Raw genomic sequence first — 22,447 nt, 5'->3', positions numbered from 1 at the left:
GAGACTCCCTTCCCCCCATCCCCAGCTATGATACGAGGTGGCGTAGAATAACTTCTGGGTCCTGGCCATGCCCCCTGCTGGCTACTGCAAAAAATGTGTCATATCATGTGCCAGACCTTACTGAGTCTAAATGAGTGCTGATGCAGTGTCTTTGTTTGTCCTAAAGAGTCAGCCATCTTCACGTGAGGACTTCAAGCCTTTATCTGAAACGCCTCCAAGAAAACAGAGGGGTCTTTTCTCTGATGAGGAGGATTCTGAAGTGAGTATTTAAGAAATCCCTACAGAAAATCCCGACAGAAATCCTTGGGATCTGAGTCATCCTGACTTCAGTCCACTTGTATCTGGGGACTCTTTAGGCGTTTCATAGGACTGGGAAACCTGACATCCATTCACCTACTCCCAGCCATTCTGAAAGTGCCTTCTTGCTCCAAGAGTGAAAGCTCTGTGATTGTTTTCCCTGTCTTTAGAGAGTTAAACATTTGTGGTACACACAGGCATAAATTAAAAGCCTGGAGATAGGAAGGAGCAGCAAATGAAGAATAAGAATCATTAAAGACTGCATATGTTTCATTTTGGGTTTTTGGCTTTCAGCTAGCAATTAACCTGCTAAAACGAGGAAAATCACTGTGCAGTTGCAAGTGATTGGTACATCAGATAAGGCATTCACTACTTCATAGGCATTCTAAACATCTTTTTTCATAAGGAAAAACATGAATGACCCCTTTAGAGTTCTTAAATGTATAGCCTTGCTTTGCAAAGTGACATTTCTTTGGTTTGCACAGGATTTGTTTTCATCAAGTAAACCTGTGAAGTCCAAAGCTACATCTCTCCCCACCAGCAAGTCCATGACAAAAGCTCCACTTTCCTTGTTTGATGATGATGAAGAGGTATGTACCATTTCCCAATACTCCCTTTGTGTGGGAACCCACCTGCACAGGCTGTTGCAAATGCATCAGGAAATATTCAGAAGTTTACAACACTGGGCTTGCAAATGGAGCACTAAATTGATCTTGTATTGTGCAGCAGTTCTGAGCATGTGGACAGCACTGTGGTGGAGGGAGGGAGTGGAGAGTCTTGCAAGTTCTTGGGGTCTTCTTCATAGTTTGCAGTCAGTGCATTTCACCTCTGGACCTAAATATGAAGGATGTTATCTGTGTGACTGATAGGACTAGAGAACACTGAGCAGTAGAACAAATATGAGCTGCAAGAAGCTGTTTTATCCTAAACCTGTGGTACTTGTCACATGGATGACTTCTTGCTTCTCTTGTGTCATGGCTGTTGAATTCCTTTTTTCTCACTCTTCGCTGGGTAAGAATTGTGACTGCTAGCATGGAAACTGAGGTCAGAGCACAAGTTTGTGTAAGAAACATTAAAAAATTTGAATTAGTATGTGCTTTTTTAATCTTTTTACCCAGTTCAGCTTGCTTAATGCCTGTCCTCAGAATAGGATTCATTCTCCATTTCGTTATATGGGTTACAAACAGTGCCCCATTGTGTTGGCTGCTGTGCTACAGAATTGCTGAATGGTGGATTTTGGCTGCTGATCAAGTCTTGTGGTGGAGAATCTGTGGGCCAGAACCAGGCTGTGTGCATAAAGGCTTCTGGTCTATCAAATGCTGCATGTGTAGAATTCCTTGTACCAGAATATGGTGTTAAACTTAAAGCTGTCTTCAAGAAACACCATTTCTCTATCCTACTTATATGAGAAGTGGATGTGCTGATGACTGCTCAATGAGCTTTTCATTGTGGCTTTAGCTTTTGATTTTTTTATAATTTTTTTTTTTTTAAGGATCTCTTTGGTGTGGGACCTGCCAAGAAGCACCAGGAAAAGCCCCCAGAAGAGAGAGCAAAACAGTCAGGGCCTCTCAAGAAAGCCTCCAGCTTATTGTTCAGCAGTGATGAGGAGGTACTGAGGAGTGAGATTTTGTTGAAAGTGGTTACTAGGCTTTATGCTGAGCAAAGCATAAAACTTCTGAAAAGGGAACCACAGACCAACTCTGCTGTGTCCACATGCCATGCCTACCCCAATCCTTTGATTTGTTTGCAGCTAAGGAGGCTGATCCTTGATCCAAATTTTTAAAGGATCTAGGTAATAGAAGTCATGCGGAAAAGAAAATCAGCATTTTCAATGTAATATATAGAAAGTCTGATAGCAAATGGAGACTGTTGCCAACAAATCTGACTTAAAAACACTAAAAGGGAAAAATAAGTTTGTTCTTACTGCTTTAAATTCTGTAAGGAAAGTTTAGCAGTTCTAGAATAGATAAGTGCTGAGATTTTATTTTTTTAGGGTTTTGGGGTGGGTTTCTTTTGTATGTGGTTTTGTGTATTGAAATTTTTATTTGCTTAAGTTTTGGTGGGGTTTTTTTGTTGTTCCTGTTTGTTTGTTTTGTTTGGCTGTTTTGGTTTTTTTTAAATCTAGGGATGGGAAAATGATACATAAATAATAAGGCTTCCCATAGAGCAGCCATCTTCTAGGGATGGACTAGGTATTGTCCTTCATCTTAAATGAAAGCCAGAGACACTAAGTAAATTAAAAACTTGTCTGGAAAATCTCTGAATTAGCTCATATGAATAGGATCCAGAGTCTTTTTAGTCCTCCTAACTCTCAAAATTACTCTGTTGCATAGACTTTATTACTTGTCCTGGAATTGCTTGTTTAGTCGACAACGTAATATCTTTAGATGCATTTTTATCTTAATATAGAATAAACCAAGTTCAAACTTTATCATGCCTGTAGTCCCTTTCAGAAACAGGACAAACAAAGGTGGGAAACTGGGGAAAACCACTTGAAATGCTGGGAATAGCAGAACAAACAGGACATAAGTATCTTGTTTAGTGTGTAGGCTTGAATAAATGGTAGCTGTGGGAGGAGGTGGGTGCCTGGGGGAGAAGTACTGTGAAGGAAGGAAGTGCAGCGTAGAGGACTCTAGTAATGAGGTGTCTTGTGTGGTTGGTTTTTTCTTTTTTTCTTGTTTTTTCCCTTACATCAAACTTGCTGTTTAAGTGGCTCCAGTCAGGTTCTACTGAGTGACCCTACTCTTGTGACCTCAGTTGTCAAGAGCAGCTGTAACAAAGCGTGTGTATCCTGTTCTGCTGGATTAAGACTGTGTGTCAAACGGTGACCAGGCCTTCTTCGAAGCCTGAGCAACGTCAGATTACAGTGGCTAAAATGCAGGCAGTTAAGTAAACTAGTAGAGAGATGAAAGGACTGCCAAGATGATGAAGTGTTCCTTATGAAGATTGCAAAGTGGCTTTGACCAACACAAAAGAAAACTTGTTTCTTCTTTTTAAGGAACATTGGAATGTCGCCAAGCCAGCTAAACTTCCTTCTGAAGATGGCCGAAAAGAAGACCCTGCAAAACCAGCTAGCACTGTCAGTCAGGCTAAAGATGTGAAGACAACAAGCCTCTTTGAGGAAGAGGATGAGGAGGATTTATTTGCAATCACTAAAGAGAGGTGACAGTCCTGGGAGGGGAGTGGGGAGGCATTTGTTCAGAACAGCCCAGCAGCCCTTTCAAAACCAGATGGACCCAGGCATATTGCAAGTGTTGGTTCCTCGTACTGTTGTTGAGGAGGAAGTAGGGGTGTGTGAGTAGGAAAGGGCAGGGCTGGGCTCTTTTGTGTCTGTGGTAAGTCATTCTCCTTGCCACCACTGAACTGGCCTTTCCATTTCTATGCCTGTAATATAAAATCCTCTTTACCTTTTTTTATCTCCACTTCTGGAGAAAGCTTTGCAGACAAGAAAGAGGGTGGTGGAATTGTTGAGACAGTGAGAAAGCCGCGTGCTGTATCTGGGAACACTTGCTGCAAATGCTGGTCCTAAGTGATGCTTTTAAACAGATGCAGTGCATGGCCACTGAATCTTCTACTTTCTTCTCTCCTCTCTCTTGCTGCAGCCAAAGAAAGCTGCAGAAGCCATCACTGTTATTTGAAGATGATGCTATTAATGGAGAATCATTCTTCAGCTCCCAGTCAACGCTACTTCCTTCAACTGCTAAGGCTGCAGTGGTAACTCCCTGTTCTTTTAAAACTAGCATGGAACACCTAGGCTTTTTACAGTCTGTCTTCATTGTTAGGTACTGATAAAAGTCTAACTCATTTTACACAATGGTAACTAGCAAATTGGGAATGGGAACAGGGAAGGCTGAACTCTTGCATGTACACTCTTAATACTGTTAGCCTAATAGAGACTTCAAAATTTTCTTGACCACTTACCCTAAATTTGTTTGGTTTATGCTAAAAGCCCTTCCTAAGGATGTTTTGAAAGCTCTCAACCATTAAATAACACTAAAAGGAACAAACAGCTTACTGCTGACTCAGTATCCAGGGTTCACCTTTTGTGTTACCTTACCCAAGCTGATTCAGATGTGTAAACAAGCTTCTTACTGGCCCTCCCTTTCGTGTGCTCATGCCATCCTCTGTCTTACAAGCTTAGCCCATGATGTACTGCCTGTCCGGTTGTGCTTTGGAGTTGAGAGCAGGAGATGCAAGGGTTTAATTAAGCTGTATCTGTAGTGGGGATTCCTGTACATGTGCTTCCTGGCACGCTTCAATCAGATTCAAAACCCTATAATACTAGAAATTAAAAGTCAGAAACCAGAATGTCCCATGGGAGGAAATTAGGAAAAGTCAAGTATGTTGCCAGTGTCCTAGACCTCTGCAGAAGGCAAACTGAGACTGCTATCCCACAGCAGCATATGCTTTTTATATGTAACACCAATTCTGTGTCACCAACATTCTCCTAATTTTGCAGGAGAAAGTAAAACCAGCACAAGCACCACCTACCTTTAATGAAGAAGAAAAGGAGGAAAAGGAAGATCTTCCAGATAGAACGCTGAAGTCTAACGTGGTAGAAGATACATTGTGGTGTTCAGAAGAGCCTGGAGCAGCTCCTGTGCCTCAAGGAACAGATGTTGCAGGGCAGCAAACAAAGGAAAAAGTGAGGGATTTCCTTACATTAATCTGAAGTTTGATAAAGATTCAGTTTAAAAAACACCACAATCTAACAGTGCTGCTCTGGCACAGAAATATTTTTCTGGATTGGAGGAAAGGCTAACTCTGTCTCCATTTAGCAAAATCACTTGTCAGTCAAACAGCAAATTGATTAAATGGCATTTAAAAGTTGTTTCCTAACTGATGTCCTTGAGAGGGATTGAGGGTTTTGGGGGGAAGGAGGTAGGCAGAATCTGTTTCACTTTTCCCTCCAGAGTGGGTTGGGTAATCTTCATTTACATGAACAGAGCTTTCCCTTAAAACATAGCCTGTAATAATGTATAGACTTTTCTTCACACCCAGTAACTTTATTTTACCATAATGTCTGATGATTTATAAAGTGGTAAGTGTTATTCTGGTAGCTAGGGCATTCAGGATTGTGAATTTCTGCTGGGCAGTACTGTTACAGAACAGTATTGATATGTATTGTTGAGTGTATTATTGCAGAAGCTTCAGCAGAACTGATCCTGGGCACAGTCTTACTGAGTGATTGTTGAGGAATTATCAGCTGATGAATTTCCATTGTAGTTCTTACTCTTTGCACTTTTCCTGAGCACATGTAAGGTTCAGGTAGTGCTGTTCACTCTAAAGTATCCCGAGTGGTGTGAGCTAGGTAACTCAGTGACAGTGGCAAAGCTGCTTAGTGCAGCCTTGTGGTGCAACCTGACATAGAGATGAGGCAAAAACTTTATGCGGGAAGCTGCTTATCAATAGTGCCACAGGGTAGGGTACAGGATGAAATTTGTCTTCTTTTCAGAGCTGAAATGTGTGTTCTTTTCTTTATCAACTGTGTCTTGCTAACCTGCATATTGCTATTCTGTCTGCTTGGGAAAAATGAGTTGAATACAGTTGCCTGGTTGGCAATGGACTCTGGCCACTGCTGGTATTTAACCCAAGAAAGCTTAGCAGGGTTTTTGGGCAAACCTGAAATAAATAACAGACTGATGTTACTTTTTTCTTCTTTGGTGGAGCCTTTTGCAGTAATATCTTCAGAGCCAGCTGGCAGTTCAGATCTGTTTGCAACATCACCACCAGCTCTGGAGAAAGATGTGAAGAGCCAAGCTAAGAAAGTTTTAAGCTTGTTTGAGGAGGAAGAAGAGGAGAGACTGGAAGATGATGATGGCATAAAAAATGCACAGAAAGATGTTGGTGCGGTGAGTGTAAGGAAGTTCTTGAACACTGGGAAATGGTATTTCTATCTTTGCTACTCTAGGCAAGGTTTTGTTTTTACCTTTCCCTTTCTTCATGTCATGCAGGCTGATGTTTCTCAATTTCTAACCTTCCAGATTCTTGAGGAGAAATTATTCCTGCTCTTCCTTGTGATCCTGAATCCCTTTGCAAATTTTCCTGTCCCACTAACTTGAAAGCATTTTGCTACATGCTAATACGAAAAGAAATTCTGTACAGATGTTTTGGTGCAGCTACTTGATTTTTGCTTTACAGAACTGACTCTTCAGTTACTCCTCAAGGTCAAAGATACTAGGAAGTAGAAGGATGTGGAGTTTTAAGCCTTGTGGTTTATCCCTTTATTTTTTTATACTGGTACAGTTTGTTTGCTGCATATATGCCTTCAGACTCAGATTCAGCAATAATTATCTTGATTCTGTGTTTACTTCTGTTTTTTATGTATGTGTGTTCATTTTTTAACAAGCTTCCAGCTACCATATTATTACTGTCTGGCTTTTCTGATATAGTGTATACCATCAAGAGGTGGTCTTGGAATTTTCAGCAGCAATATCCTTGAATCCATGGCAGTGTTCTTGTTTCTACTTGGTGCAAATGTACCAAAATTTTTTCTGTAAGTTTGAGGTAGTGTCAAAAGGTACATACTATATACTACAGTGTACCACAAGGTTTTGTCATCTTAGTGTGACCATGTAAAGTAAGCTGCCAATCGTAAAGGCTACGTACACTTTATTCAGAAGCCCTAGGAACTGAATGAAATAGATGACTGTGGGAGAAAAATCATTGTTTAGAGCAGCTTCTGAGTTAAAATGGATTGTTAGCTTGGGCCCTTGTTTACTACTTGTGAATGAATACTGCATTTGGTTTTTTGTGGTGAGCACACTGGGAGATAATTGAAAGAAGCCACATCTGTCCTATGAATTTGAAAGATAGAAATTCGTTCAAACCTTTCCTTCAAAGCTATCATCTGTCAGCATATAGTAGTCACAAAGTGATTAAGGTGCTGAAATGCAAAAATCAGAATGGTAGTTTATGAACTTAACATTTTTTTGATAGGCAAGTCTAAAAGGTGCTGCTACTTTTCTTGCTTATTTCAACTTAATATGTGTTTTGTGTGTGGATAATTCTAGATGTGCATTAGGTTTTCATGTATCTGGGCATAAACAGCAGTTCTAGTGCTCTAAAAATGTGACCTGGCTTTTGATACAAAATTAAAGCTGGTGCACAAGAGGCTGAGAATGTAATAAAAAACCCACAGTAATAAAAATCATGAGAGGGTGTATGGATGAAAAATGGTGCCCTGGAAATTAAACTTAGGCTGCCCTATGGGGTTCCTGGAGACTTGGATAGGAATGGGGCGAATCAGGCTTTATTCTTATGATGATGACTCTTGCTGCCTGGATTTTGTGTCTGGTGTCATGATACTGGACATTCAGTCATGCTCTGAAGAAGCATCCTTGCATTTGAGTTGTTTCAGGAGACAGATGGGTGATGGAACATATAGGTATGGGCCTTCACCTGGACATTTGAGTGGGGCCTTGGCCTTTGAAAGCCAGACCTGGGTGCCTACAATGACCACAATCATAAAAAGGCATTGGTTTTGGTGTTCAAGAAGCTGATACTTGTTACTTTGCCAGGTAGTGGAGGGTTTATAGGTGATACATGTAACTTCAATCTTCCCCAGACCAGCAAATTTGAAAGTACAAGTTCTTTCCAAAGGCAGTATGTTCTGTTCTTCCTTGTGGGTGTGTGTTTGCTTTCACAGGAGAAGAACAAGGAGTCTAGCAACAATAATAGCTTTAAAGGCCTTATGTTAAAAAAAAAATTATTCTATTTTTTTTTCTTCTTTGAAAAGGATAGCTTAGGAAGCTAACTAAGAGAGTCTCTTCCTTTTCCTAATATGTCCTGCATCCTTAGCTGAAATTTTTAAGGCATAGAAGTCTTACTTTTTTAATATAAACCTTACTGTACAGTCACAACATACTGAAAACTTTTTTTTTCCCCTTTGAAGGAAGCTTCACAGGTAAATAGTAGCGGCTGGATCTTAGATCAGCAGACATATATATTGTGGTGAATGTCTTATTAAATTGAACTGTAAATACAAATACTTACATTGTAAGTTTTGCAAATTTTGTCAAAATAAAACATAACCAGCAGTTAAAGTTATATTTTTGTTACCACTACAGAGCTGTAGTGTAGCCTTAGGGGAATTGTAACCTGCCTTATCGTGAGGCAAATAACCTCCTTATAGAGGGAGTTCCTCATTGTGTGGACCTTTCTCCTCTCCTTCCAGGCTTCTGAGAAAAGTACTCGGCCCAAAAGCACTGGGGTCTTTCAAGACGAAGAGCTCCTCTTCAGTCACAAACTTCAGAAAGACAATGATCCAGATGTCGACCTCTTTGCCAGCCCCAAGAAGTCAATGGTGAGTTCAAAGCTCTTCTCTGAACCTGCTAGTTAAAAACAGTCTTTGAAGTGTTCAGCCTACTGGTATTCCTTGTTTGGACATAGCTTAGAAGTCACTGATTTCCAGGGAGGGCCAAATGCTAATGTCAGATATATTCTGGCATCATGGGCTGAAGGAGATGTGCTTTGGATCTGTGATACATCTTATCTTTATCTTTTGTTTCTTTAGTCTGCAAACCGTATCCTGAAGCCACCACCTGGAGGAGGACTTTTTGGGGATGATGATGATGAGGATGATCTCTTCAGTACTGCTAAAACAAACATTCCGGTACCTGTTTCTCTACTGTAAATGGCGTATATAAAAGCGATTGGAAAGAAGCGTATGGAAGGGATTTTCTCCATTTGTATACCCACAAGAAATTAAGTGACTTTTCAAACCTTTTTGAGACAACAGAAATGGTCATTGTGACCCTGAAGACATAGGAAGCAAACAGACACATTGGGTCTCCCAAAGTTGGGATGAGAGAATTGGATTGTATTTATTTTTGTGTACCGCTGGGACTGGCTTAGGTGTAAGAGGACGCACCTGAGCAGAAGTCAGAGTAGTAGAGTTTTTGTTTAATTGCTTAACTTGAAAATATGACTTCCCTGTGCTTCATTCATGACTGATGAGCATTGCTCTATGAGTTGTGTAATTCAAGTTTCTGCAGCTTGGTTTGATCTGAGGTAATGATGCAGTATTAAAATCCTCATGGTCACCTGATTGCTTTCACAGGGCAAGTAGCTGCAGTAATGAACTACACTGTGTTACAGGTGATCTGAGGTCAAAGTCCTAACATGCATTCTAAACTGCTATTCTTAAATGTAGGTAGCTTAATTAAATTGAAACTAACTTCTACTTTAATCTATATTCATGTCTATAGCTGGAAGTTAGGCTAGAAAACTGTCAATAGTTCCTGGAAACAGTTTCTTTGAGGACTGTGGACAGGGTGGTTTTAAGTAATTAGTGCTTGGGAGCCTATATATGGAGCCTGGTTGCTTGAAAACAAAAATAGCACTGTTCCTTAGCAAGCTTTGTGCCTTTATTTTCCCCACTGTTTTGTTGATGAGGCAATATGCATGCATTTGAAAGTTTATTGAAACTCTCATTATTAATTGTTAGCATAAACAGCAAAGGTTGAGGTAGACTAAAGGAATGGAGGAATGGAAGGCCTTTGCCTTGCAGAGCCAAAAGCCAATGCCTGTTGTTATAGTGAGTTGACCTTGCCTGGATACCAGATACCCACCGAAGCCCCCCTCTTACTCCCCTCTGCAGCTGGACAGGAGAGAGAAAATATAACAAAGTTCTGTGTTGTATAAATGAGTTTAAGGACTGGGAGAGATCACTCACCAAATACTGTCACGGGCAAAACAGACTTGAATTAGAGATATTAACTGAATTTATTTCTAGCAAAATCAGAGCAGAATAATGAGAAGTAAAGTAAGACCTTAAAAACACCTTCTCCCCCATCACTCTCTCCTTCCCAGCTCCACCTTCTCCCTCCAGTGGTGCAGGGAGATGGGAAAAGAGGGTTGCAGTCAGTTCATCACACCTTGTTTCTGCCACTGCTCAGGGAGGGGGGTCCTTCCCACCAGGCACAGTTCTCCATGAACTTTCCCAACCTAAGTCCATCCCAGTTCTCCAGAAGCTGCTGCAATGTGGGTCACTCTTCCATGAGGTGTAGCCCTTCAGGCATGGCCTGTGATAACATGGGTCCCCCACAGGGTCACAAGTCCTACCAGGAAATCTGCCCCAGTGGGAGCTCCTCTCCCACAGTTCTGCAGGTCCCTGCCAGGACCCAGGCCTCCCACGGGTTCACAGCCTTCTCTCAGGTATCCACCTACTCTGGCCTGGGTCTCCTCCACAGGCTGTGTGTGAGTGGATCTCTGTACCCCCGTGGATCTCCATGGGCTGCAGGGGCACAGCTGCCTCACCATGGTCTGTACCACAGGCTGCAAGGGAATCTCAGCTCCGGTGCTTGGAGTGTCTCGTCTCCCTCCTTCTCCACTGACCTTGGTGTCTGCTGTTCCTCTCATGTGTTCTCACTCCACCCTTTTCTGGCTGCAATTACATCTGTGCAATAACTTTTCCTTTTTTTTTTTTTTCCTTAAATACATTATAACAGAGGGGTTACCGCTGTTCCTGATTGGCTCTGCCTTGGCCAGCGGCACATCCATCTTTGGTTGGCACTGCTAGACATGGAGAAAGCTTCTACCAGTTTCTCACAAAAGCCACCCCTGTAGCCCCACCACCACCACTACCAAAACCTGGCCATGCAAACCAAATACAACTATGCACAGCAGAATCAAAATAGGTGGCTAGTTTTCTGTTCAGTTAAAAGCAAGATTTTAAAAATTTTTGCTTGTGTTCTTTTGGGGGTTTTTTTGTATCTGCACACCATGCTTTTTACATTGTGTTGACTTGTGCCCATAATGCTTTCAGAAAATGGCTGAGAAGAAAACTCTTCAGACCAGTGTTGGCCCTTCCTCAGTGAGCAGTAACCTAGAAAATGCTTTAAGTGCTAAGCAAGATGAAACTCTGAAGGCAGCAACTACGGAGGCAAGTACTTAAATCTTGTGCCTTGATCAGCATCCAAAGAAAAAGATGTATCATCCTGTTTTAAGTAAGTGTCTTGGAAAGATGAAAACTAATGCCTGGATTCACTGGCTGTCAGGTGGCAATGTGTGGCCAAACTTCTCTGCTTATCAGCAGGTGCACACTTACTAGCAAGCTTAAATGTTATTGATGCAGTGTTTTATTCATTGTACACACACTTAAAAAAGTGAAGTGGCAGTGAAGAGCTACATCTTAGGTCCAACTGGACTGAAAATTAGTTGTTTCTTCTTCCCTGAAGTGCCAGTCTGTTGAGGTGAATGTGATCTTTAAAAGTAGCCTTTCTCAGAAAGGAGATCAGGGCATGCAGCACAACTCTGCGTCAGTTGAGACTCTTATCTTGGGAGACTTTATGGTGAGCAAACAAGGCTCCTGTCCTTAATCTTGTAGAATCAAGGGTCTCTGGGAGAGGTGATCTGGATCTGAGTTCTGGCCTGTGCCTCACCAGAACTGCTTGATAGATTTTCATGTGTAGATTAGCTTTTTGTTGTAGGAAGTGGGAGTTGTTTTTTCTCCCCTGAGCTGACAAGCACAGAGCAAGTCTGTAGGGCTAGTAATTAGCATGTCTTCCCTTATTGTAAAGTTTTCCTTGAAGCGTAGAACCAGCCTCATCTTCCTAGTTTTTGTAGCTACTGACAGCCTGGTATAGGAATGATTTCAGCCTGTCTGAGGTTCAGCTGAACAACACATGCAATTAAGTGGAGAACAATCTCCTCAGATTCTAGGATTCCTCTGTCATGCTATCAAGCCCTTCAAACTAGTGTCCCAACCCTTGCAAACCTTCAGTTACTTCAACCTAGCTGAAGGAACTCTGACTGCCCAGTCATACCAACAGCAGTATTACCTAGCTTACAGAACCATGCAGACTACAAACTTCTGGAGAGCAAGCCCTGGGAAGAGCACCTTAGCTCATCTGATCCATTCCTTGAGTCCTAGAATTGACAGCCCAAACAGCTGCTCTTGCTCTTAGAGCCTAGTCCTCTTTCTAGCACTACTGGCCTGCTTTTTTTAGAGGAATGCTCACTTCTCTGAAGCTGTTTTCCTTGAAGTCTGAGTGGAACAATTTTGAAGCTCTCTTGGCTTCCATGTGGGCTTCATTGAAGTCTGTACCTCTGTTAGAGCCAGTCACAAAGAGAAAAGTTAGTTAGATCATTGCCTGGCAGTATGGCTTCAGAGGATTTTAGGGGACGGAATAAGCAAGGAGAGAGAAGGTAGTGGTCCTGGTTTGATTTGGCTAGTGGCAGTGACCTGGAGAAGATGGATGTTCCTCAAGGTACCATGGCAAAGTATAATATTGGGTAGAAGGAAGGGTGAATGAAATGTGGTAATAATGATGGTGCTGTGGCATGTGGGAAACTGAAACTGAAAACTGAGTGACTATAGCTCTAGGGTAGAAAGTGATGATAACAAAGTATCTTCAAAAGAAATTGGCAAGCAATTAGCTTCTTTCTAAAGATGTATTAAAATGAAAACTATGGTCTGGTTGATAACAACATGTCAACTTGTTTAATCCAATGTAATTTTGTGCAGAAATCTACAGGTCCTGTTCCCATTAAAACCAAAGAGCCTTCATCTCGGATTGGAAAGCTACAAGTAATTAACTTTACTGGCACTTTAACTTTCAAAAAAAAAAAAGAAAATCTTCCTTGCCTCACTGATGACTTTCCCTGAAACAAATCTTATTGCTTCCTTACCTTAATCCTGCAATTTTTTTTTTTTTTTCAGATGGCATATTTTGGATTGCTTTTTCTGCCTTGCATGTTTAGTATTATTTCCTCCTTCTGTTTCAGTCCTGACTCTAAGCAGCACTATTTACTCATATTTGGAGGGCAGAGGGTGGGCTCCTCTTTGAACTGCTATTGTTCTTAGCACTATTAAGTATGCTTAGAGACTCTTAGGGGAGACTATCATTATGTCCCTTTTCTGACACGAAATGACTAATAACTGTCTATATAACAGTACCATTCAAAGTCAGAGCCATTGTGTCCTCAGAAAGAATATTGAGCTCCATAGGTGTTTGGTCTGGCATAACCTGACCAAGCTGTTCCTGAAACTCTTAAACAGAATAATAGTGTTGACTACTCCACAGTTTTAGTGAGAGCATTTGGGAGACACAGAAGTTCTTAGGTCTGAGAAAAGCCAGGCACTTTAGAAGTAGAACTTGAATATCCAGATATACTAGTTCTTGCTGCTTCTCTGGAGCCATGCTTGCTCTGGAGCAGTAGTAATGTGATCTCTTTTTGTGTATATGTTTTTGTTGTCTCTGTTTTGTAGGCTAACTTAGCTATTAACCCTTCAGCCTTACTACCTGGTGCAATGCCGAAGGTCTCCAATGTCAAGTCCCCCTTACCAGTGCTGGACACTCCATTACATGAGCCCAAGGATGTACAGAACAGCGAAGCCTTCTCTGCTGCAGGAAGCAATGAAGAACTTGGTGTAAGCTTTGATCAGCCCATGCAAGCAGACACCTTGCACAGCACCAATAAGGTAACCTTGGCATTTAGGACGAGAGGAAGGGGGATTAAAAACACAGTCTGTCCTCGTGCAGGAGTTTGTTTTGGTATGCTAACAGTGTGGTTTATCTGAACCTAAATGGGAGTGTGAAAATCTAATCCCCTCTCACTTCTGTGGATCACTGAAGAGAAAGTTTAGCTTAGCACCTATACTTAGCTCTGTAAGGGGCTTATGCATATACCTGGTGCCTTTTTAAAGTACATGTGCACCTTTTCCAAATACTGGATTTCCCTGCTCATTGAAGGTATGTTAGCGCATAATATCTTGTCCTATCCCAGGAGACACCAACCTAAAAAAATATTTAAAAGACATCTTGCTAGGCTAACTATAAAATAGGTTACAGGCAGCTGCTTTGACAAGCTATCCAGAACACATCACTGCTGTAGGTTGATCTTTACCTCCTCTGTGGATAAAAACTCTCAATTCTTTTTCAAAGAAAACTTCTGTTTTCACACAAAGCAAAACAAAAAGAAGTGTTACAGCTTTTGACACGGCAGATCTCTGCCTCCTGACTCACTTGTTTCTCACTCACACTTTTTACTCTATGGACTGCAAAAGGTATATTCTAATTAAAGACTTAGTGGTTCTTTAAAAAAATGCAAGTGTCAACCATGTAGTTAAGATTTCATCTAAGGTGCTTATGATTTTATAAGTCTGTGGGGTTTCCTGAGAGCAGCAATTTGAGTAAGATAACTTAAAATCTTAACTTTGATTCTTTTTTCTGTTAACGCTGATGAGGCTGTTCATTACTAGATGAGCAGCAGAGGTGACTTGGGAAGATGCAGCAGCCGTCACCACAACGGCTGACATGACCACTTAGTGACAAATGGGTTTGAAGCTTGTTCATCAGCCTGGTGCATTACCATGTAGGCATGGTTGTTTCCAACAGCAGTGTGTTCCAACAGACAAAGCTCTCTGTTGTGATACTTTTAAAGAGATAGGCTTGCAAAGAATAGAGTGCCTGTAGCTGCATAATTTTAACCTCGAATGTTCATTTTAGTGTAGTGATGATGCATGTTTCTTTACAGAAGTAATCTGAGAAGAAGCATCTTGGTAACTATATGGTGAATGCTTTTTGTGGCTCAGGTTAGATGTTGTAATTTTGGCAAAGCATTGCTTCTTCAGCCTTTCAAGTTTGAGTGTAAATATATCCAGTTAAATGCACTTTTTTCCAAAGGCTGGAACAAAGTAACCTGCCCAGCATTCTGCCCGCCCTTTCAAAGAACAGTGCATGGAGCAATTAACAAAAGGGAAGAAGAGGTTGTAGTGATCCATTTCCTACCCATGTAAATACTCCTGTCCATGTGGGATAGGGGAGAGGCTATAATGGAAACTTGCAGGGGGCTTCCTTAAAAGCAGCAATTAACTGCAGTAGGCTATGCATAAAATGAAGTTGCATGGAAAATATAATTAGTCATGGCTTGAACTGCAGTATAAAAGCCCCTAGATTAGCAAGGAAATAGGCTGACTAAGGTATTACCTAAAGCCAAGGGGCTAGAGTGGCTTGCTGACCTGTTGTGACTCTACTTGCGAGTGCTGTTGCTTTTGTACACCAGTTCCACTGCTGTGGAATGACTTAAGGGCAGAAAATCAAAAGTCTTGGGTTATATTTCTGAACCTTTCTCCAAACTGCTCCAAGCTTGAATGTCCTGTGGGGCTTTTTCCGTATGTATGATCCTGCTTTGCTTTTCCTCCTTCCTTGCAGACCAGGATCAAGGTTCCACGAAAGCGCAGACCCCCTAGCAGAATGGCGCGCCGTCTGGCTGCCCTAGAGGCTGAAGGGCGTGAGGAGGTGGACACTACTAAAGAGGCACAATTTTCTCTACCAAAACAGACGTCAGCAGTAGTGAACATAAAGGAGCCTCTTGCTACTGAAGCAGAGTCCAAGGAAAATGGCTTTCTCTCTAGCTTGTCACTACCAGCTCACAGCAGTGTTTTGTCTGCTGGGACAAACAAACTCCTTCCTCCAGAATCCACAGAAAATAGGGATGATCTGTTTGAATCTGAAGACCTTTTTGCAAGCAGCTCAACATCCAGACCAGCTGCACAATCAAAGTTGAAGGAGGGAATGCCAGACAATGTGGCTAACAAACCCATCAAGGGCAGGGAGAAAAAGCCTGATCTGGGTGATCAGGACAGCAGTGATCTCTTCCAGCCTGTACAACAAAAATCTTCAACAAAAAGCAACCCTATGCCTTTTTTGGAGGAAGAGGAAGATTCTCTCTTCACCTCTCAGAAAACTGGAAAAAAGGAGGTAAAATCTGCTGTCCACCAAGCAGTTGACCCTACTGCCCAAGATATCTTTGAGGTAATGTCTGAGCCTGCCATGTTGATTTTTTTCTTCCACACGGCCATATGCAGACCCCTCTAACTTGGGTTTAATAGAGGCTGCTGAATAGGATGAGGTGTTCAGGATAGGGAATGAAGTAAACTCTCAGTCCTGCTCCACTGCTGGGATATGGAAACCCTTTCTTTGGTTGTTCAGCCCCTAATTAGCAGCAGTGGTTTAAAAGGTGGAGCCTTAACACAGAGCAGGCATGCACTGAATGTGCTGTGACAACATATCTTTTTCAGAATAATAAGGTATTTGGTTCTTGTCTGTTAACTGTCTGTTCAATTCCCAGCAGCCAAATAATACTTTCAAAAAGGAATAAAATTGGTGGGCTGGGCACTTGATACAGGCCTCTGTGTGCTGTACTTGACCTGTGTACAATCCACTACTAAGACACTTCTGCCAAGTCTCCCATGAGGAAAAGGGTCTTGAACTTCTTGCCAGTTAGGTTGGCAAAGAGCTCTCAGATCACTGAGTTCAACCATTGACTGATAAACTCAAGAAGCCCAAGTCTTCTAAACATCTCAGATGCTGTGTATGGATCATTTGACTATTTTTTTGAAGTGTGTTGTGGATTTATGAGATCTTTCTGTTTTTCTCCAAGGATGATATATTTGCTACTGAGGCAATTAAGCCAATGACCAAAGTTAAAGAGAAGATGCCAGAGACTAACCTGTTTGATGATAACATTGATATTTTTGCGGATCTAACTGTAAAACCAAAAGAAAAGAAGCCCAAGAAGAAGGTGGAACAAAAATCCGTATTTGACGATGATATGGGTAAGTGTATGTGTAAGTAAAAAATCTTGCTACCAGTCTTGTAACGTTGTCCTGAATTGCATTCATTTAAGATGTTTTAGAATGCTCTGCTTTCTTTTACTTTTCAGCTGCTCTGAAATCTCTGGTCATCTTTGGATTTTAACCTTGGATGAGAACTTTCTAGATTTGTAGAACTAGCATGGCATTTAAGTAGTTTAGGAGAGTGTATAAAATTGTTCTGAGAAAAAGTTTAATTCCTGTAGGGAATTACTCTGAACAAGTTTCTAAGAGACTCATCTCACATTGTTATGGCTCTGAGACAGATTCTGTATTTAATTTGCACAGCTTTTTGTATTGTACTTTCAGATATGTCACTGATATGAACAAATTAGCATCTCTGCCCATCCCACCTTCACTACTGTGTTAACTACCTTGGAGCCCATAAGCTTTTGTTTACATTCATGTATGTACCCAGGACAATTTACAGATACTTCACCTGAAAGCAAAGGTTTGCCATATATAATTTGTTGAAAAAACAGCAAGTAGTAATGTGAAATGATGCAGAGCATGCTCCTTTCTTCTCCATCAGTGGAAATACTGAAAGTAATGTGATTCTCAGCTGTGCCTGTTCTCAGGCTCTTCATGTTCATAGCTCTTCTTTGAGATTGTTTGTATTTCTTTTCTTCTCTAGCTTTGGTTCTTGTCAAGTCTTCATTCCCTCTAACTTACTCAAATTGAACCTGACTTACTGCTGTTTTACTTGGACTGCTGCTAAACATTCTAGCCTGATGGCTGAAGTCTGTAAATGTTCTAGAAATCTTGCTGGAGAATGAGCACCTTGAGGTTTCAAAATCTTCTCGATTGATGTAAAAAATAAGACTTAAAGGTTTTTTTAGGAAGGTATTTGAAATACATATTGGATGTCTTAAAAAAAATCTTATTTTAATAATTTATGTTTTTTCATCGATAGTAAATGAAAGAATTTGCCAGGCAGTTAACCCTTCCAAATATTCATCACAAAAATCTGGACTGAATGTTGAAAAAACAGTTGTAGAGTGCTACTTGAAAATAAGCCACAACAGAATCTGTTGTTTGCATTTCCACTTTTGACATTGACTGGTGCTAAAGCTTTGTGGTTGATGTCACATCTGATCTTGATTCCTGTTGCATCTAAAGCACCCGCATCTGATGGTCTTCATCTTTCTCTAGAGTGGTGACTGTTCAGTGGTACAGCCATAGGTATGCAGCTTCTTAGAGTTCATGGAGCTCCAGAACACCCACAGGAGTGCAGGAAGATGCCTGAACATGAGGATGTCCAGCTGGCAGTAGAGTTGTGGAACTGGCACTTGCCTACCTTTCACATTAAGGGTTGGCTTAAGTGATCGTGGTAGCACTTTCACAGAGCATTATATTGTTGTCTTAGGAGAACCTTTGTGCTGCAAATGAAACAATAAATTTCAGCTGCAGTTGGAGGGGTGTGAAGGCTGCAGGCTGTTTTGTTTTGTCCTACCACACCTTCCAGTCACTAGAGTCCTCAGTCACCTTACAGTTGATGTCACCTCTGCCTATCTTCAAAATGGTGACTGAGCTTTCTTGTACTCTGACAAATACTGTTTTCCCTGGGCAAAATGTTTCTATTCTTTAAGCCTCTTTATAAAAAATGGAAATGAGACCTCTGCTGCTTATAGCACTCACTGTACTTCCCCTCTGCTGTAAAACTAATCCATGTGATAGCTTCTTGCTTTGGAGTGATGCCAGTAGGGGATTACTCTGTTTTGCTGCCTTTCTAAACTGCTCTTGTGCTGAAATGTGGTCCTGGATTATTCCTGTGTAATCCCTGTGATCAGCACAGTAGCAGACACATGCTGAATTTGAAGTAGTGAGAAGAGACAGGGAAACACATTGTGACAGACCACATTGTGCTTGGTCTCTGCTCAAGGTTAGGCTATGTGCTGAAGATTGAAATACTAGTTTTTATACTCTGGACTAGTAATTCACAGAATATTCTGAGCTGGAAGGGACCCACAAGGATCATCAAGCCCAACTCTTACACAAATGGCCCTTATGGGGATCAAACCCACAGCCTTGGTGTTATTAGCACCATGCTGTGACCAGCTAGTCTCAGTGGCTATATATAAAACCTGTGTTTTCCTAATAGGGATTCAAGACCAGTTATGTTCTACTTACACTGGCCTGGTGAATCACTGGTGATCGTCATATCTAAGTCTTGTAATTTTTTTGGTTTTTACTCCAACTGCATAATCTGAGTATCCTAGATTTCTTAGTTTACAGTAAGAGATACACTGTTGTGTATGCTTAGAAAACCTCATGAAAACCCTGCAGCATATGTATGGTAGCAGCTTCATCTCTTTCCATGAGCACAGTCCTAAACATAAGCAGTTCTAGTCACAGCAGGAACTGCAGGACTGTGAGCTCTGCAGCTAACATAGGATATCTGTGTTGGATGATTAAATTTCTATGTATTGGTGTCCTCGGCCTTAATGGCCGTGTGATATTTTTCCACTTTGTGGTCCTAGTTATTCACATCAGAAATGCTTGTATTGAGGAAGATGGTGGGAAACTTTGATTCAAGACTGTAGACTAGACTTTTTGAATATTCATCAGGATGGTGGTTATAGCTGTCTGCTTCTTTGCATCTTAGCCATAGTCTGTTTTTATGTGGTTTATATTATGTTCTTATTGTGCTGTAGATTAGACTCATGGTTAGTGGATATCACCACAGTAGTCACTAGTAACTACCTTCTTTTCCTCTTCTGATTTTTTTTTTTTAGCAACAACCTCACAGCTCTTGGATCTCTCAGGTTCCTCAGACACTAATGTTCTAGATAAAAGGGATGTTATCTGGCACTTGCCTGATAGAATTTATTGTGGAGCTTTAATTTATTAGTACTTTTCAAATACTTATGAGAGCCTGAACTTGTTATAAAATACAAGTATTATGCTGTCTCCTGAGAAGAAAAAAAAAAAAAAATCCTAATCTGATTTACAGCTAATGGCTCCCACGTATGTCCTTACAAATGCATCCAGAATTGCAAGTAGCAGGAAAGCATTTTTATCACAGAATGTCCTTGGCAGTCACCGCTGTGTGATGGAGTCTCTCATGTACAATGTTGCTTCTGTTCAGTAGTCACTTCTCATTAAAATCTTTTTTTTGTTACCCTCTTTAGATGATATCTTCTCTAGCAGCCAAGTCAAGATACCCACTCCCAAAGCCAGATCTTCCCAAGCAGCCTCAGAAGCAAAATCTGAAAGCAAGATCCTGAGCACATTTGATGACCCGCTGAATGCCTTTGGAGGCCAGTAGACAAGGGGATGTGTTACAGAGAAGCAGCCTTCCTTAGCCCTGTCCAGTACTAATACTCTGGATTCTCTAATTCAGTAGAGCTGGAATGAGATGGACATGGATATTTAAATGAGATTACCCATCTAAAATGGTTAGTATTCTCTTGTGCTAGTCTAATTCTGCTAAATTATATATTTTTTAAAAAATACAGTAACCTCCTGCTATCATGTTTCAATGGCGCCAAGATGAATATAGCCTGTGCAATACCTGCAATGAAGTAATCTATTATATAAAGTATAGTTTGTTTTATTGAACAGATATATAGATAAAATAATTGATAAATAGTAAATGGAGTCTGTTAAACTTGATCTGTCTGCATGTCTTACTTTCCTCTTTACCTGTTGCTTAGACTGTCTGCATCATGACTTGAAAGCAACCAAAACCACTACCCTGCCTTGTATGGGTCAGCTGCCACCTACTGAGCTAATGGGAGGGTAAGGCTGGGTTTAGTATCAGGTACAGCTTCTCTTATGGAATGAAGCAGTTAGGAAATCTCAGAGCAGGACTTGACACCAGCTAGAATGAGCTATTTCATATAGGCAGGTAATGCAGGCTATAAAATTAACAACAGTTAATACTTCTCTGCCAGGAAGAGTGTTACAAATGAGCACCGAGTGCTCCATGAAGACAACAGAAACCTAGCAGTGTCTCCTGTTCAAGCTGTAGGCCATTAAATGAGATTTCACCTGCATGGAGTTGCCAGAGTTTTGCAGATAACACTTTTCACAAAACCCATCTGTACAGAGCACACTTGGTCACTTGCAGGCTAACAAGCCTACATCCATACTTTATGCAGAGACTCTTTTGTGCCTAAAGCTTGCTGTCTGCTTTCCCTTCTCATTCGTAACAGAGTGTAAGCTGTATACAGGAGGTTGCTGCTCTGGAATCCCTCTGTCAGATGTATTTGGTTTAACTTTGCTTCCTGTATTTTCTAGATTCCCTTCTGGAACAGATGCCATTAACCATACTTTATACCCAGTGGTAGATGCTTGCTCTCCTGTATGCATACAACCAGAGCAAATGCTTAAATGCAGGAGGATCAAATGTTTATTTTATTGTACAAGTGACTGCCTGCAATGCTGACTAGATTCACTGCCTTTATGATAGTGATGTACTACTTTATCTTGGACTCTTAAGACTGTTGTGCTGTGAATTTAAAGCATGTGCTCACAGGACTTCTTTGAGATCAATTCCCAATTGCACTGAAGTCCTCATTCTGAGATACCTGCTTCAGTGTCTTGTTTGTCAAGTTGGATCAGGCACGGTAAATACTACAGCTGAAACATCTAGCACTAATGAGGGTAAAGCAGAAGGAAAGGTTGGAAGGGATAAAGGACAAACATGATGTATTGATTTGCACCATAGGTGGGCCTGGCAATGATTCATGTTAAGTGGGGGGGGTAAGCTGGGAGTAGAAGCTTGAAAAAGAGTGCGGGGGCTATTTGCAAATGGGTGTCTACAGTGAAAGCACTTGAACTTTATTTATAGGCATTACGTCTGCTGCATATGCCTCATACATGATTTGGACTGCTTCTGTACTCCTTTCTTCTGTGCTTAGAAGGGCTTCAAAGATATGATGGAGGAAAGAAGAAAAAGATGGTGAATTCTTCTGTTTCTTCTCTGCATCTTTCTTCTTCACATTAATAACTTCTGTTAGCATTGCAAAGAGGGCTGTTCACAAGCTAATAACCCTGAGGGCCAAAAGCTCTTGAAGTAGAAGAAAAAAAAAAGCCTCCTGCCTTAGTGTTTCTTAAACTTTCATGAGAAAGCTCAGCAGAGAAAAGCTCTTCGTAGCAACTTGCACTATCATGTAGATCAGAACCTTTCCTCCCACCTGGTCTTTCTAAACTGCCATAGGGAGTCTCTGTGCCTTTCCCTGTGTCTCCACATATCAAAATGCATGTTCCTCAGTTTTAACAGACAGAGCCTGATCCAGGCACTTCACTTCTGGGAGGGCTTGGTCTGAGTGGTGGCTTTTTAAACTGAGTTCTGGCTATAGAGTTTGGTTTTGGGTTGTGTTGGTTTTTTGGGGTTTTTTTTTGGAAATTCGATAAACCATGACTGCGTATTTCTGGGAAGGGCAGAGCTGAAGGCCCAATATTACAGCATCCAGAAGCTTTGACAGGTTCCCATACCTGCTACATGCTTCTGAAAAGCCACAGTTTTAACTGGGCCTGAAACCTCACAGCAAGTCAAGGTAGGTCTTGCATATTTTAAAACCTAAATGGAAAGTAAAGTGGTTA

The 22,447-nt window shown here is 41.2% G+C and overlaps 1 protein-coding gene across 6 annotated transcripts in view; it reads left to right on the top strand.

Moving 5' to 3' along the window:
- The window catches only part of WASHC2C (WASH complex subunit 2C), a 37,071-nt gene extending 16,559 nt beyond the window's left edge, over positions 1–20,512 (top strand). For 3 of the 6 annotated variants that reach the window (XM_042018814.1, XM_042018811.1, XM_042018812.1), the window contains 15 exons: positions 167–259; positions 783–887; positions 1,790–1,906; positions 3,296–3,459; positions 3,900–4,011; positions 4,757–4,942; positions 5,961–6,149; positions 8,474–8,602; positions 8,813–8,911; positions 11,066–11,182; positions 12,767–12,829; positions 13,511–13,723; positions 15,456–16,058; positions 16,687–16,861; positions 20,029–20,512. In XM_042018814.1, the coding sequence (XP_041874748.1) occupies positions 167–259; positions 783–887; positions 1,790–1,906; positions 3,296–3,459; positions 3,900–4,011; positions 4,757–4,942; positions 5,961–6,149; positions 8,474–8,602; positions 8,813–8,911; positions 11,066–11,182; positions 12,767–12,829; positions 13,511–13,723; positions 15,456–16,058; positions 16,687–16,861; positions 20,029–20,165 (2,502 nt within the window). In that variant the 3' untranslated portion in view covers positions 20,166–20,512. The remainder of the gene's footprint in view (positions 1–166; positions 260–782; positions 888–1,789; positions 1,907–3,295; positions 3,460–3,899; positions 4,012–4,756; positions 4,943–5,960; positions 6,150–8,473; positions 8,603–8,812; positions 8,912–11,065; positions 11,183–12,766; positions 12,830–13,510; positions 13,724–15,455; positions 16,059–16,686; positions 16,862–20,028) is intronic. The other 3 variants (XM_042018813.1, XM_042018815.1, XM_042018816.1) reach the window with 3 other exon arrangements.
- The last annotated feature ends 1,935 nt before the right edge of the window (positions 20,513–22,447 follow it).

Source organism: Corvus kubaryi, unplaced genomic scaffold (genome assembly GCF_017639235.1).
Source record: "Corvus kubaryi isolate FWS band 111438036 unplaced genomic scaffold, C.kubaryi_AGA036_p1.0 138, whole genome shotgun sequence".
Classification (NCBI taxonomy): Eukaryota; Metazoa; Chordata; class Aves; order Passeriformes; family Corvidae; genus Corvus; species Corvus kubaryi.
The sequence above is the reverse complement of the archived record's forward strand: the minus strand, read 5'-3'. Positions and strand labels throughout refer to the sequence as shown.